Source organism: Parasteatoda tepidariorum, chromosome 9 (genome assembly GCF_982258835.1).
Source record: "Parasteatoda tepidariorum strain Cologne lab strain chromosome 9, Ptep-v5.0, whole genome shotgun sequence".
NCBI lineage: Eukaryota > Metazoa > Arthropoda > Arachnida > Araneae > Theridiidae > Parasteatoda > Parasteatoda tepidariorum.
This window is the reverse complement of record NC_141763.1, coordinates 41312139-41328940: the sequence shown is the minus strand read 5'-3', so window position 1 is coordinate 41328940 and position 16802 is coordinate 41312139. Positions and strand designations below refer to the sequence as shown.

Here is a 16802-nt window from a genome sequence, read left to right as displayed (position 1 = left end):
AATATATATATATATATATATATATATATATATATATATATATATATATATATATATATATATATATATATATATATATATATATATATATATATATAGTTACAACCCCTTTATCTTTGGATTGTTATAGTCAAATTAGGAGAATTCAGAAGGCTATAATTCTTTACAAGCTTTTTTTGAATTGTTCGATGGTAGAAGCAGAAGTCGCACCCACTCTCACAGATGGAGGGGGGAGACCACAAATACAGACAAATCTGACGAAGTTTAGTTAGTGTACATCATACGGCAAAAGACATGCAAAAACCATTGCTCCAACATTATATACAAACAGAAAAGGATGTGAAAAGACTCAGTCACTGCATAGTTTGTAATTATACGCATCATCGATAATCATTTAATGCTTCCTAATATTGAAGTGAAGGAGGGACGAGATTCTAAAAATAACTCTTCCTTTAATATATATATATATATATATATATATATATATATATATATTTTAATAACGGCAGGCACTGAACTTTTCGTTCTTCGCCATAGAAGATGCCGGAATTGTTACTCATTTAGCGTTACCCAGTGGGCACCTGTGAACCAAAGTCACGGAGGCGAGCAACGTTACCCACGCCATACTGCCACAAATCCGTTCATAGGGTGGGCCACATTCATTCATTCACACAACAGAAGACAACACAGAGAGAGAAACATCCATGCCCAGAGCGGGATTCGAACCCGCGGCCATTGGCTCCGCAGTCAGACACGCTAACCACTCGGGCACCTCCTTTAAAATATAAATCTAATTATATTTCAATGGTATGTTTTCAGCCTTGAAGTCCCAAAATATAATTTCTACACCTATTCTTTACCAAAGACATTTTATGAAAACGAGAGAGTTTTAATGTTGTTATTAATACGAAAGTATTTATAATTTTTGTATTACATATATATATATTTTTTTTTCAAGTGGAAAAGATGGTAAACCCAACTACAAAGACTTCCCAGATCAAGGAATCATTCTCAACACCCTCGCTATGTGCCTCATCGCCTTATGCATCATCATTCCCTACATCATCCGCAACAGCACCTACAAACGATACACAACCCTCACCATCAACTGATTTAAACACCTGTCGCCACAATATTATTTACTAAGACTCATTTTTTTTTTTTTTTACCAAGGCGATTAAAGATGGCGGCTGACTTGGATGATTGGTAGTCGACTTATTGACTACATCATGCAAGTCAAGTTAAATCTTCATTTGAAATGTTTTTATATAACTGTGCTTTATGAAGTATGTTTATCGCTGTGTCCTTCTCAGATTAAGAATTGGGAAGGGCTTTATAATTTGAAGGATGCATCTTTACTTGACGTAAATGACATTTCTTATTTCCATTTGTATATTTGTCTTTTAATAATTTTAGTGGAAACAAATATTTTTAAGATATTTATTTATAAACCTTTTACTGAAACTTTAGAAATTTTTGTACATTAGTATTGCTATCATATTGATTATAAAGCAATGTTTTTCAGAAATAAATTGCTTTCAATTCTTTTTTTATTGTAATAATTTCAATTTTATTATGAGTGTTATTTTGATTTTATCATTTAATTCTCTAGTTGTGTGTCAAAAACCATTCTTCTAGATTTTCAATTATATTAATCAGTAACATCACCTCCTATTCATTACAATAAATCTTCTTGATTTTTCTCTTTTTTTTTCATTGACATGTTTCAGGTGATTTTAATTTAAAATATATATATATAAAAAAGTAAGTAAAATAATTTGTTACAATAAAGCTATGGCTATGTTTTTCATTCTTAATTGCTGTTGAATTACTAAAGTGAAATATAAAGTGTATTTTATTTTAAGAAAATAATTTGTTTTAATATATAAGTGTAATGTCTATCAATTTTTGTTTGTAATGTATTATAATTATATAATAATTTTTGTTTGCTGTTTGCTAATTATTTTGTAAACATTTATTATAGTTTTTTTTTTTTAATTTCCTAATTTCTTTTTATTCATTACATCTTACATGAAAGCAACAATATACTTAAAAAATTAAACGCAATTCATTTCCATAAATGATTTGTTCATTTTTATCAAAATTTTCTGAGATCAATTTTTATAATGTATTCAAAACATGGTTTTGAAAATAAATCTTTATTGATTTTACACAAAATAACTTTATTGACAAATTAAAGAACTATAGTTACAGTATTTTAGCTAAAACATTTACAAAAAATACTTTTAAAGAAATTATTTTATTAAAAATATTTTTTAAATTCAAGTTTAAAATTATTGTTTAAAATTACTGTTAAAATAAGTTTAAAATTAAGTTTATTCAAGTTAATTCAAGTTTAAAATTATTGTTAAAATAATAATCCAAGGATCTGAACTTAATATGAAACAATAATTTTTTTTTTGTATTATTTACCCTGGTCAAAGTTAGAAATAAAAAAAATTTAAATTACAACTATACAATTTCATTTGTATTTATATTGTCAAACATTTTTTGTAAACTTTGTAGTGAATTTTGTTTTTAGTTTTTGTACTCTTATAGTAAAAGAAAAAGTTTTCGTTGTTTTTACAATTTAGGATGAAAAATTAATATTTTACCATGTATGATTGTTTTGCATTTGTATTAGCTCACAACGCGTTTTAAAAATTGTACATTGATAAATTTCAAAATAAAAAAGAAATTTTTTTTATGATTTTAGTCTCGTAAATCTTATTCATAAATCATTAATTATTATTAATAAAGTAAATATTTGCTTTCCCAATTTAGGTTTCCTCCGTTGTTTTTTACAATTTAGGATGAAACATAAATATTTTACCATGTATGATTATTTTGCATTTGTATTAGTTCACAACGCGTTTTAAAAATTGTACATTGATGAATTTCAAAATAAAAAAGAAATTTTTTTTTTATGATTTTAGTCTCATAAATCTTATTCATAAATCATTAATTATTATTAATAAAGTAAATATTTGCTTTTCCAATTTAGGTTTCCCCCGTTGTTTTTTACAATTTACGATGAAACATAAATATTTTACCATGTATGATTATTTTGCATTTGTATTAGTTCACAACGCGTTTTAAAAATTGTACATTGGTGAATTTCAAAATAAATAAGAAATTTTTTTTTATGATTTTAGTCTCGTTAATCTTATTCATAAATTATTAATTATTATTAATAAAGTAAATATTTATTTTTTCGTAAATGTATACAATCCAGGATTTTATAGAAACTTTAGTCATTTAATGGAATGAAAAGTCACAAAAACATATTCATTATATACAAACCTAAAAACATTCTATTGACAAGAGAAAGTATATAATTCTCATGTTTCATAATTTGCCTGGAGAGCATTTTTCATTCTATAGATGCCTGTGTAAAATATTCTCCTATTTCATACTAAACCTAATAACCTCAAACATTCTATAAAATGCCAGTGTAAAGTATACTGTTATTTTCCTATTTCATACTTAACCTATTAACGCCAAGCATTCTATTGAATGCCAATGTAAAGTATACTATTATTCTCCTATTTCATACTTAACCTAATAACACCAAGCATTCTATAATATGCCTGTGTAAAGTATACAATTATTCTCTTATTTCATACTTAACATAATAACACCAAGCATTCTGTAGAATGCTGGCATTTTATATTATTGAAGTACTTTAAAGGAAAACTGTTAAACTTTTTTAAAAAAACACAATATTATATTTTTTACATAATTGATGATTTTATAAATTAGGTTGATGATCAATGATTTTATATAATGAAAATTTTAAAATCAAAATCTTAAACTTTTAAATCTTTTTGAGGGAAAAAATTCTTATCAGAGATAGATAATACCATAACTTGTTTATTTACCATACTATAAACATGTAGTGTTTGACTCATTATGCTCTTTCAATTATATTTTACAAATTAATATTGAGCAATTAACTGGAAAATTACCAAAAATATTCCTGCCTTAAAATTTATTGTTTTATTTCAAAAAGTAAAAAATTTCATAACGCAATTCGGAATCTTGTGACCAGAAAATAACTAATCACCAAAAATATGCAACTCTAATAAGTAAATTTTTAAAACCTTATTCCTAGAAATGATATGTAATTAAGTTTAATTTACACCAGTGGCTTAGCTAGCGGGAGTCAAATTCATTAAAAAATAGTTAAATATGAATTTCATGGTAAAATGCTTTTCTCTTTTGAATATCTCCAGGTTTATTTACTAATTGCTGGCCTAATAACTACTTCAAATTTTTATTCGAATTACCTAAAGTTTGAAAAGAATGTTTATTAATATTGTAATTTGTTTTCCATGTAGATTTTTTTTTCTAACAGATTTGTGATATAAAGAATGAAAAATATTTTTTGAAAAAACTTTTATCATTCAATAAAAAACAATAAACGCAACCAAAACATCTAAGTGCAATAGGAACTACGTTAGTATCAAGCATTGTTTAATTTTAAACCAAACTGAATGAAAATTTATGAAATCTTTTAAAAATCACAATGTAAAGTTGCAATATCTTATTCAAAGTAATTTTTTTTTTTTTTTTAAATGCCATGTGTGGTTAGTTTAAGTTTTTAAATGATCTAAAACTTAAAACGGGAAATCTCTTTTTAAGTCTTTACACCTTATTGTAAAAGACATAAAAACTGAATTTGTCCCCGGACCTCTGATTTGCTAAACCCCTGGCTAACTAACTCTCTGGCATAACAGTCCATGTTGGACCATGGCCTCACTAACAATTTTCCCTCCAAGTCGCCTGTCTCTAGCTCTTTGTTTCCAGTTTCGGACTTTTAGAGTCTTAAGGTCTTTCTCCACCTCGTCAAACCATCTTTTGACCGGCCTTCCTCTTTTCCTTTGGCCCTGGCACTGCCCCTTGAATATCTTCTTAGTGCCTCTGTTTTCCTCCATTCTCTCAAGGTGTCCTAGTCTTTGCTTTCACATTATTGATTATACTGATTTACTATCATGGTTTGGATATCATACGCTAATAAATATCTTAGCTATGCGTGTAAGATATTCCTCAAAAACTATATAACTTTCAAAGCTAAAATTCTCTTTCATATCAGACCACCTTGCCATGAAAATCTAACCTTAAAAGCTCTGAACCGCTTCTATTAAACTTGTTTTAAATTTCTTTCCATACGTCCCATGTTTACAAAATAAAAGGTTGAGTGAAACCTTGTTCGAAAATTTAAGTAAGATTAATAAAACTTTCACAGTAATTTGTAATTTTGTTTTAGTTTTCAAATTAGTTTCATCAATTAAATTTCAGCCTAGCATTAAATATTTTCAACGTCCCGCATTGGACTGATCGTTAAGACACGGTTCCCAGCAGATCACCGAAGTCAAGCATCACTGGCTACGGTCAGTGTGCGGGTGGGTGACCACTTGGATCAGCCCGCGTAGGGACCGAGGGTGTGCGTTATGGATCCTCGTTAAACTGTTCTATCGTAAAGTGCTCGACTTCGCGTGCAGGTCGTCTGGCAACCGAAGCGGGGGTGCCATCCCCTCTGCAGAGGATCAAAATTGCGATGGCATGTCTTCGGATCATCCTCAGGGATGTTTCCCAGACCGTCGCCAATAGCCCATTGTGCAGCTCTAGTGCGACGTAAATGAACAACAACAACAAATATTTTCAAAATCTTAAGTTTCATTATGAAAGCAATTTCATTTTCACGCTTAAATTCTATTTCGCTACTTAAGATATCTATCCTAGTTAGCTAAAATTCTTTAGACACCCCCCCCCTGCTAAAAATTAAATCCTGCATAGCTACTGGTAACATTCCAAATGTATCTTTTCCAAAGTTTATTTATAAAAGGAATGGTTTGAAGAAACTCTAAACACACGAGCATTTTTCCATTATATGTAGGCACATTTTGGTGATAATCAATTAAAATATGCAGATAATACAAAGTTTCATAACTTTAATATAAAATTATTTTTTAAAATATAGACGAAGCAAATTTTTTAAAATCCCACACAAATTCATATTAACAAAAACATTTGACATTGTGTTTTCAGCTTCAAAATGTATCATCGATTTCATCAGTTGAATAGTCGGAACAATAGAAACTAGATCAGCTTGTAGATTTCGTGGCTGTCTTCTACGCAGTGAGCTAAAGTAGATGGCCCAGCATTGCACACACTATTGTTTACTTGATAGTAAATTATCTGTTGGTTTGCCATACCTGGTTTTGGTTGAGGTTTTGCCTTTGTCTCTGTAAGAAAACAATAATGAGATGTAATTAAATATGTTTTCGTTACGTATTCTGTTCCGCAACAACCATTCTTTATAAAGAGCATATGTTTATAGAATCTTAGTCAAGAATGAATTCATTAAAACTTAAGGATTTATGGATGTGTTTTAATATTTGAATGGAAAAAAAATATGACGTTATCAAAATCTGTTGATCCCCTAACGATGTCACTCAGAAAAAAATATATAGATTTAAAATTGTACAAAACCAGTTTATGGATTGAATTTGGAGCTGTTATTGAAAGTGTTCGACTCCCAGATGCAGTCAGACTTCTATATAACGAACTTCCATTTTGCGAATTTTTTCAAGGAACCAGGAACATTTTGGAAATTTCTTCGTAAAATAACTTCCAAATAGCGAAGTGAATTTTCTATTTAACGAATTTTTCTTTAAGATCCACTTTCCCTATTTCCCAAAATATTTCAGAACATTTTAAACTTGTTAACGCATTTTATGGGGGAAATGACCTTGATTTGAATTTCGAAGACACTTTTAGAGAAAGTAATAAAATCACTTTTTTTCTTCTTTTTTTTTGCATTTCAAACGAAAAACGACAAAAGTAACGGATTTTATCAAAAGCAGTTAAACTTTAGAACGCATGTGGTAATGTATGCTCAAAATTACTTTTATAATAAATGCAGAATAATTTTATGCATAAATTTAGCTTTTTTTTTTAGTTGAAAATGTATATAGCATGATAGTGTAATACAGGATAATGATTTGCTTCATTCTTGCTTTCCATGCAGATTTCTTTTATGGTTAAGATTTATAAAATAAATAGTAAATACAACTTTTCAAAGTAAAGGTGTATCAATTGCTATTTTAATTATATCTAGTGTTTATGAGTTTAAAACCTGTTTTGCGTCGTTTAAGTTTAGAAAAAGGTGATTTTTTATATAACGAATTTTCCATATAACGAACTTATTATCGGGATTTAGCGACTTCGTTAAATGGAGGTCCGACTGTATTTCTAAGAGCTCAACTAAGAAATTATACTTCATTAAAATACAGATCTCTGTGTGCTAAAATTTAAAAGAGTTGGATGTTAAATTTTTAAATAAAAAATATTGTAATAAAGATTTTGGAATTTAAAAATTTAGTTCGACAAAAAAAAATTATAAAACAATCTGCCCAAGTCTCTAAGTTTAGCTTCGATGTCTTTCCCTGAAATATTAATAAAAGAATATTCATAGAGAAAAAATATGATTTTTTTATGGAGATAAAATAGTTATGGAATATGGTTTTAAAAGAGTACAGAAACTAAAAAGTACATAAATATTATATATTAAAAGGAACGAAAGAGTACATAAATATTTACAGAAACGAAATATAATTGTAATATTTATTGGTAGGTAATCTATTGAAATTATTTACAGTTGTAAAATATTAAGGAAACATTATTCCCAGAAATGAGCATTAAATTGAATTATTTTTTCGAAGGGAAAATGTAATGATATTTTTTTTTACACAGTTGCAATGGAAATGAAACTTAGGAGAATACAATTCATAGAGAAGTATGAAGTTGAATGATGAAGATGAGCAAATTGTAGTTTCATTTAAATGTAAATTTAAATGTGAAATGTTTACTTTTTTTTTTGCAAAAATATTACTAATGGAGAAAAAATATAGAGTAATATTAGGAAAAGGAAATAGCTACACGATCATTTAAGGTTAACAGCCGACCGGCCTGTGTAGGAGTTAGGGAACTGCCCGTGCATCAGAAAGTTTATGGGTTCGAATCCCAGGCAAGGCATGGATGTTCTTTCCTTCTCTGAACTATCTGTCCTTACTGTGGGAGCAACGTTGGCCCACCTAATATGGCGCCCCTAAAAGAGTGGCCAACAAATCTGCCCTTCAGATGCCAAGGTGGGTCATTCTAAAAAGGGTGGGCATTGGAGAAAAAAAATCATTTAAGGTTAACTGATACTGTTTCTTTATCAATCGGAAATTTGGTATGTAATATTGGTTAAATTAATTATAAAATTTTATTTGAGACACATAGGAACTTTGTTAAGTTAGAGAAGGTTTCCGTGGCGTAGTCTGTCAGGATGTCACACTCAACACTAGCTGAGAGCTGGAGATCGAGAGTTCGATAATTACAGCCACCTAAACAACTGACATGTTTTCGCAACATGGTGAGTGTTAAATCTGTCGTGACTGCAAGTTTCTCCTCGTTAATGTGGAGTGGAAGTTTAGAGAGGGTAGTACTAGCTCAGGTGCTATCCACGTCGTCTGGCTGGAGTCAAAATTACTTGGTGTTTTAACATCATGGTTGTTAATAGACTAAGAACCATGGTAGAGTTGGACAAAATTGAGCTTAGTCATGGTGCGGTTGAGTGATATTGCTAGAGAGGAAGTGAAATTATGAAGATTTGATAAAATATGGGAGGCTCAAAATTTTTTATAGTGTGATGAGATTGAACAAACGTAAACATTTTTACCCAAAAATATAATTCATGATGGCAGTTTTAATCAATGCAACTTTTACCTTCTAGTAAGTCCCCAGTCTTGTAACGCTTTGATTCATCCTTTGTCAAAGAAATGTGAAGTGTTTTGTGATTTTTCATTGTGGCTACTGCAGTCATTACAGTCTGCCATTTCCTAACGGCTGGGTGGTACCTCAGGGCCCGCTTCTCCTCCCTCACATTCTGCCATCGTACACGTGATCCAACTTTCACTTTGGTGATAAAAACACCTGTTTTGCCTTTCTCCAAAAATATTTCCATTTTCACTTTATCAGACGTATTATCTATATAAAAAAAAAAAGAATACATCAATAAAAGCAACCACAAGCTTAGAAAAAATAAAATCATATTTCAATACATAATTGACATGTTTGGTGTAAGAAGAAAGTTAATCCAACTTATTATGCATTTCCGAATATGAACAATATAGTTCTTTTTAATAATGCAACAACTGAACATAGTTCTCTTCCGTGTGGTAAATAAAGTATCTAATTCTGTGGAATCTGTGAGAAAAATCTATGTAGTTCACTTTCGTGTGGTTCAGTAAAACACTACATAAACTATTATATTTTTTTTTTTTAATTTCATTCGGCTCTTTTCTACAATTTGTAAAACTATACTTTTTTTTTTTGCTCTTGCACTAAACGCTATACATTACTTTTTCTGAAGTGTTTCACATATACTGAGGGTACTAAGTGCTTTGAAACTTGCACCATGTGCTCTTCTAAGCTTGGGAAAAAATAATAAAAGCATATTTCAACACAAATAGTTGAGAGGTTTGGTGCAAGAAGAAAGTGAGTTCAACTTTTTATGCATTTTTGAAAATCAACAAAATAGCTCTTTTAAATAGTGTAAAAACTGGAAAAGATTATCTTCTGTGTGATAAATAAGAGTATCTAATAATGTGAAATCTGTGTGGTTCTCTATCGTGTGGTACAGTGAAAAACTGCATAAACCTTTTTTTTTTTTTTTTAATTTTTATTCGGCTCTTTTCAACAATTTGTAAATCTATAGAATCTATACTTTTTTTTCTTGCACCAAGCACCTACATTATAATTTCTGAAATCTTTGCCATCTACTGAGGGTACTAAGTGCTTTGAAACTTGCACTAAGTGTTCTGAGCAGGCTTCCAATGATCATATTCTTGTATGCTTGTCGCTCTCCTGACATGACCTTATCAGTAATTCACTGTTGGTCTTAAATTTCAAGAGTGTACAAAGTCTTGGAACTGATTTAGGAAGAGATTTATAATTCCCTCAGAAAAGTTATTGCACATAACATACTTTCGAATTAAAACTTATTCGAATTCAAAGTTTCCTAATTGATACTTGCTGCTTGCTTTCTGGGAGGAAGCATTCAAATCTCCTATTAACATATACAACTTTGATGTTACGTTTTTCAGGTGTTTTTGGCAATACTTAGGTCTTGGATTCTAGTAGATCCTGGCAAAACTTACATTTAGAGCTAGTACAGGCTTTCAAAAAATTCTCTAGTCCAAATATACCACCCGATCAGTGTGAACTATTAGATAGTAGGTACGATTTCAAACAATTGCTGAAGTTATTATTGCATTAATTATGGTTGCTAAAATTATTATGGCCGTAAAAATTGTATATCAAGAAAAGCATAATTAATTTTTAGGTCACCTTTTTAACATTATTTATTATTTTAACTCGCGTAGAAACGTTTCAATTTTGTTCCTTTTTTTTTATTTCGTAAACAAACTTAATTTTGTCATTTAAAAAATATTTTAGAGCAAAATTAGCATTTGAAAAATTCCCTGTTCAAGTTAAGATAAGAGGCTTTAATTCTCTCCCTCAGTTTATTTGTGAAAAACTATTAAAATGGTTGAACACAAATACTTCATAGTATTTGCATATTAGTCGAATCGATTCGATTTAAACTATAAAAATATTTTAAACTAATAAGGGTATTTCAGTTAGTGTACTCAAAGTAGACATTTCTTCTTAAAATGAAAATTCATTATAATATATATATACAAAATGCGTTGCATTATTAAATGTGTTGGAAGATTATTTTAGCGAATAGTACTCGCATACATTATACGCATACATACATTATAATAGTACATTATACGGGGAAATTACAGGAGAGTGGCTACTTTTTCAAAAATTGAAAATTTTAAGCAATTAAGAGAACTGTTGATATTGAAAATGTAAGGCATTTCTTTTGAAAATTTCTCAAAATACTGCAGACATTACAAGGTTCATTTTTAAATTAAAGAAAAAAAATTTAATATTCAGAATATTTATAATAATTCTATATTTATTAAAAAATAATAATTATAGAATAAAATTCACATGTGATGCATTTTTGATGAATAAAATGGGTGGCGAATGGCTGAAAATTTTTAATCCTCATTTGTAAATTTAGCCACCGTGGTGGGGACCGTAGATTTTGCCCTAAACGATACATGAAAACATTGAAATAGTACATACCAATAGACTTCATCACTTTAGGCTTCTTCTTCTCTTTTGGCAAGTCAATTGTAAGTTTTTTCTTGCTTTGAACTTGTTTGATTGAAGTTTTGATTCCTGAATTCATTCGTGATGGACCAACAGTGTGCTTCCTGCTCTCTTGGACCTTATATTTGCCTGCACTCATTTTGATTTTTCGCTGAACCTGGTTTGACACACCTCTGAAATTGTCCCTATAGGAATCTTCTTGAGTGTATTGATAATTAAGTCTTCCTGCTGCTGGAATATTAGCAGTCTGAACAAGAATTCGATCGAAATTCATCCCCAAGTATCGACGATCCATCCTTCTGGTTATTTACTTATTAGTCGTTATCTTCAACTTGAAAGAAAAAATAAATAAATACATTAAACATAAAAAGCTTCAACAAGTCTTATTATCTTTTTATCTAAATTCTTAATTCTTTATTCAAAACTAAACTCGTTCTTAAATTTATTAGGGCTTCAGTATAACGATCAATGCGCCATTTTTTTACATTAACATATTTAAATTAATTAAAAAAATATGTCAACTGTTTTTCATATTTTACGTTTTTAAAATTTTTGAAGTGTTTATAAAAACACTCCATTTTGATTGAAAAATTTATTTGAACTTAAATTCTTTTAATTGAAAATAAGGAAGGCCCACTAACATTTGCTATAGCATGGCTAAAATTATGCGCATGGATTTCATAAAAAAATTATAAAATCCATTGCTAAAATTATGTGCAAAACAGGCAATTCATGTTTCTTTCTCTCTTCTTAGTTATTTTACAATATTTTCTTTTTTCTTAAGTAAAAGTAAATTTCCTAAAATTATTAATTGTCAACTTCTTTGAATTATCCAGTATAATATTACCTTTCGCACATCCATTTTCGGGCCCATCCTTGGTAACGAACAAATCAAACGCACTTCAGTACTGCAGTACGAACGCGCTATAGAACATAACTCCTCTATTTACGTTTTAACCTCAATTTGTGCTTCTGTTTTCATACTTTGTAATCTGGCAATCTTGTTACTAAAATATTTTAAATCATTCTTGAAAAGTTTCCCGTTCATGTAAGTTCATTTGATTTCGATACTTGTTTTATAGATTTTCTTTCATGTTTTATTCTGTTTTTTTTTTTAGTGTTCCTCACACTATTGTATTGATATATTTTGCATTGGCTATATTGATACAATGTTAGAAAGCACTCCTTTTTGCGGATATAATCGTGTGAGCTGATGAAAAGATTATATCTTTTATTTTCTGTATTTTTATTTTCCCTTTTTCATTCTTCTGTAATATATATATATAGATATAGATATACGTTGTGTATAAAGATAATAGCAAATTATACACAAAGTTTTGCTACATACATTTTCATGTATTACTTATCCTATTTCTCAATGGTTGCTTTGAATATTGAACAATATTTGAAATTAGTTATTTGTAGTAAATAAAAAAAACTTTTAACTCAATAATATGCTTTAAAATTTAAAAGTAAACATTCTTTTAACGACGTGCAATAAAATAAATTGGCAAAAGCATTTTCAGAAATTTTAAACCAATATGTAAATTTTGTTTTTAAAAAAAATTATAGTTGATTAATGTGCTTTCAAATGCAAAATAAACAATGTTAACGTAATCCACTAGTAAATTAATCAAATTGAAAAATCATGAGGGAAAATGAAAAAAAAAAAGCCTCTTTTAAAATAGGTCAACAATAACAAATACATCTGAATAGAAAAATCAAATTATATGCACAGTTTCGGTAAACTATATTAATTTAATAGTTTACTTTAAAAAATAAAGGCACACAACCTTAGAATAACCGCGAGCAAAATGAATTAAATAAACAGTTAACGTGGAAAATGTTGAGAAATATTTTTCACTCAATTTGACCTAAATTAATGCAGAATAATGAAAAAAATATGAAAAAGATGTTTAATGAAAATTCTGCATTAAAGGGTTAAAACCTATACAGAAATAGTTAAATGCCTTAAGATATGTTATAAACAATAGAGGTGTTTTCAGTTTGAAAGTATTTTTAAAGAATATAAAAAGCACTTATAAATTCTTTAATAATATTATGTTTATTAAATTTATTTCTGTTGTTATTTTAATTTTTACCAAAGACTACATTTTACAAGATAGTTCGTGTTTAAAATAATTCAAACTAAAAATATTGAAAATTTAATTTGAATATATATTTTAAACGTCAAACCATCTTTAAATATTCATATGTATCTAAATTTCTATAAATAACTCAACTTTCTCATATAACGACGACAGAGAGTGGAGAAGGGAAAATTCCCACAGTCTAACTTCGATTAATTTTTTACAGTTTAAAAACGTTCCGCCTTCTTTCTCCTGCAATAATAAAGGCAGCTCTCAACTTATGATGCTTAACATTTGATTTTATTCAATAATTGTTATACTTTTTTTATTAAAATGTTAAATGTTTCGTTTATTATAGTCTTTTATTTTCGCCTTGGTCCTACTCATTACTAATATATAGTACATAAAGGCCTTAAGGAAAGGTAGTTAAAAAAAAAAACACAAAAATAAAAATGGAATATCTAAAAAGCTTCTAAAATGAAGAACAATATATGTAAAAGGCCTAATGGCAGATAGTTAAAAAAACTGCCAAAATAAAAAGGTTAAAAATTAAAGTTAAAAATAAAAATAAATTAAAATTGCGATTGAATGTGGTTAATATGTTTTAAACCTATTATTTTAATTTTAAAAAGTCTTAACGGTAGATAATCAAATGTAAGTCACATGTTTTTTCCCCACCTTCATTACTTAGAGCCATTATCTTCCAGGAATTAATAAAAAGGAGAAATTTTGCTGCTATTTTTTATGATATCTAAAAACTTTGAAAATTCTGATTAAAATTTTTTTTCCACATTTCCTTAAACAGGATTTTCAAAAGCTATTGACAAGACCAGATATCTAAAAAAATAAGCATCGAATCTCAAAAAATACACATCAGATCAAATATCTCAAAAAAATATGAATTGCATCTAATATCTCAAAAAAATAATTTTTGAATCAAATACCTTAAAAATACACATAGGATCTAACATCTCAACTAATACTCATAAGACCAAATATTTCAAATACGCATCGGATCAAATAACTCAAAAAATACGCATTGGACCAAATGTCTCAAAAAATTAAGCATCAGATAATATATCTAAAAAAATACACATAGGACCAAATATCTCAAAAAATACGTAATCTGATCAAATATAACAATATGCATTGAATCAAATGTCTCAAAAAATAAGTATATAAATTATTTTCACTCTTAACATTCAGTAATACAAAAAGAATGTATTACAAATACTCAATATAAGCTTAAATATAATAATAAAATAAATTAATTTTACAATTACCTTTCAAAAAATTTTCGATTCCCTTAAAAAGTTCTCAAAATTCGATGAAATTAGCAAAAAGCAAAATTAACATGAAGATCTCCTAACTTCCGACCGATTTCTAATCTAATTATTGGAACCAGGTTTCCCAGATTGCGGCTGACCCCTATATTTTGAGGAATTATTTTCTCGTTTTGTCCCTTGTGTACATCCCTAGTGTCCTAGTTATTCCATCACTGTAATATATTAACTCCCTGAATTATCACAAAATAAAATCTTTTTCATAAAAATTTTAATGACTTACAACTAACAACCTAAAACAACATTGCCCTATAGTTACACCTTTAAATCTCTGCAGCTTGTCTCTGATATTCTCTGATAAGCATACATTCAGGTAACAAAATTTTGCATTTATCATTCCTTTTTTAAGTAAAATAAAATAAAATAGTACCTAAAAATGGAATAATTATAATTTGTTTCCATGTCTAATTATAATTGTACGTGACTGAAATCAAAAATCAATTAATACCTATTGTTAATTTATTAATTACTGTTTTAGTAATTAATTAATTACTATTTTCTATTAAATCATAACTGTTTCTTCTTTAATTAAAATTAACATAAAATGAGAGATTGATGTTGAAATGTGGCGCCAGGGAACGATTTATAGATCATTAACTATTTTTTAAAAACAGTCTTTACTGCTCAAAATTTTTTTTCTGATCTTACCTATAATTAGAAATTATTAAAGGAGCATTGCATCGAGAAGGGAAGCCTGGAAAATTCTAGTGAAGAAGACTTTGACCCTTACTGGGCTGTCAAGCCAGGAATGATAGTTAGAAAATGCAATAATATAAGGAATTAAAAATCATTAAAAAAAATTTTTTTCGTAAATGAACTTTACTTAAAATTCCTGTTTCCTCAAGAATGACCAAAATATCAAAGTTATTAATATAATCATTTTAACATAACAAAAGTATCAATAAATCAGTTTATTAGTTGAGTTGGAAAGTATTATGTCATTTGTAAAAATATGTGTGATGTTCCTAAAGAGGTAATTAAAAATATAATGATTTTATTTATTTATTCAATATTTTATTTTCATTTAACTATTCTTAATAAAATTGATAAATGATTTTCTCACATCCCAAACAACCCAGACGTCTAACTACTTCCGACAATTGCTTGTCCACAATGTTTGTTTTGTAATGAAAACGATGTTATCAGTGCCGTACTAAGCGTGCGCGGGGCCCTAGGCCATTCATATTTTTAGGGCCCTTAGTTTAATTTTTTTCCCATATTTTTTATTTACATTATAATACTTATAAATAATAACTAAAATAAGTAATAAATAAATATGATTAACATTATGTAAAAAAATTATTGTATTTTAATAATATATATTTGAAAAAAAAATTTCTAACTCATTGTTTTTTCTTAATTTTTTTAAATTTATTTTCAAAAAATCCATTTTAAGGGGGCCCCTAATTATTGGGGGGCCCAGGCCATGGCCTAATGGGAAATCCAGCACTGGATGTTATACAAAATTATTATATTTTATACCTATTTTTATTGTTTTCTACTTAGGGAAAATATATTTAAATTTTGGGGCTCGGCTTTAAGAGGTATGAGCACCTCTACTTCATAAAAGCTTTTGGGTTTAGTGCCTCAATAAATAAAAAAAACTATGGCTTAAGATTAAAAAAAGAAGAGAAAAAAAAGTCACATGAATGCATTATTCCCAGATGAGATATAACATGCCCCGCCCGAATATTCTCGAGTCAATATTATGGACGAAGTATCTCGTTTTCAAAAAATCACTCAAATAAAATGCATCAAGCATTTAAATTAAGTTAAAAGTATTTTTAAAAAATAAATTTTTACAAGATTCTTTTTTAATTTTCAAATAAAGAAAAGTTACAAAGGAGCGCTATAGGGAAAAAAGGGTTAACGGTTATAATTTTTAGTAGTTTCGAACAAAGGAGTAAACAAAAAGAATTAACGTCAACAATATCACACTGATATGACAATTATTTTTTTTTTACATACCTTCAAAAAAAGATTATTTCCAAAAAATCTTAGGTACACTGAATCTTTTTTTCGGCGACAATCACATAAACTATTTTTATTCAACTGCCTGTTGATACGAGCTTCAAGATAAAACCCGCCTTTTCGAACATCTGCGTTACGGTTTGATTTGAATTTGCATGAC

General features: G+C 28.4%; 2 protein-coding genes across 4 annotated transcripts in view; one reads left to right on the top strand and one right to left on the bottom strand.

Moving 5' to 3' along the window:
• Nucleotides 1-2925, top strand: part of nemy (cytochrome b561 family member no extended memory) — an 87910-nt gene extending 84985 nt beyond the window's left edge. For 2 of the 3 annotated variants that reach the window (XM_016069786.4, XM_016069787.4), the window contains exon 5: nt 959-2710. In XM_016069786.4, the coding sequence (XP_015925272.1) occupies nt 959-1112 (154 nt within the window). In that variant the 3' untranslated portion in view covers nt 1113-2710. Of the gene's footprint in view, nt 1-958; nt 2711-2784 lie in introns of those variants that run through there. The other variant, XR_015429187.1, reaches the window with a different exon arrangement.
• A 3014-nt stretch (nt 2926-5939) lies between these two features.
• Nucleotides 5940-16802, bottom strand: LOC107453096 (uncharacterized). The gene is made up of 4 exons (XM_043049220.3): nt 16640-16802; nt 11212-11569; nt 8776-9036; nt 5940-6248 (listed from the first exon to the last, which is right to left on the bottom strand). The coding sequence occupies exons 2-4, from the start codon at nt 11531-11533 to the stop codon at nt 6103-6105; spliced, it is 729 nt and encodes a 242-aa protein (XP_042905154.1). The 5' UTR covers nt 11534-11569; nt 16640-16802; the 3' UTR covers nt 5940-6102.

Excerpts from the sequence above, each read along its gene's own strand:
- LOC107453096 (XM_043049220.3), bottom strand. The coding sequence starts at position 11,533 with ATGGATCGTCGATACTTGGGGATGAATTTCGATCGAATTCTTGTTCAG. Across the intron at positions 9,037-11,211 it reads TAAAGTGATGAAGTCTATTG|ATAATACGTCTGATAAAGTG; the intron begins GTATGTACTATT and ends TTTTTTATATAG. Across the intron at positions 6,249-8,775 it reads GACTGGGGACTTACTAGAAG|AGACAAAGGCAAAACCTCAA; the intron begins GTAAAAGTTGCA and ends GTTTTCTTACAG.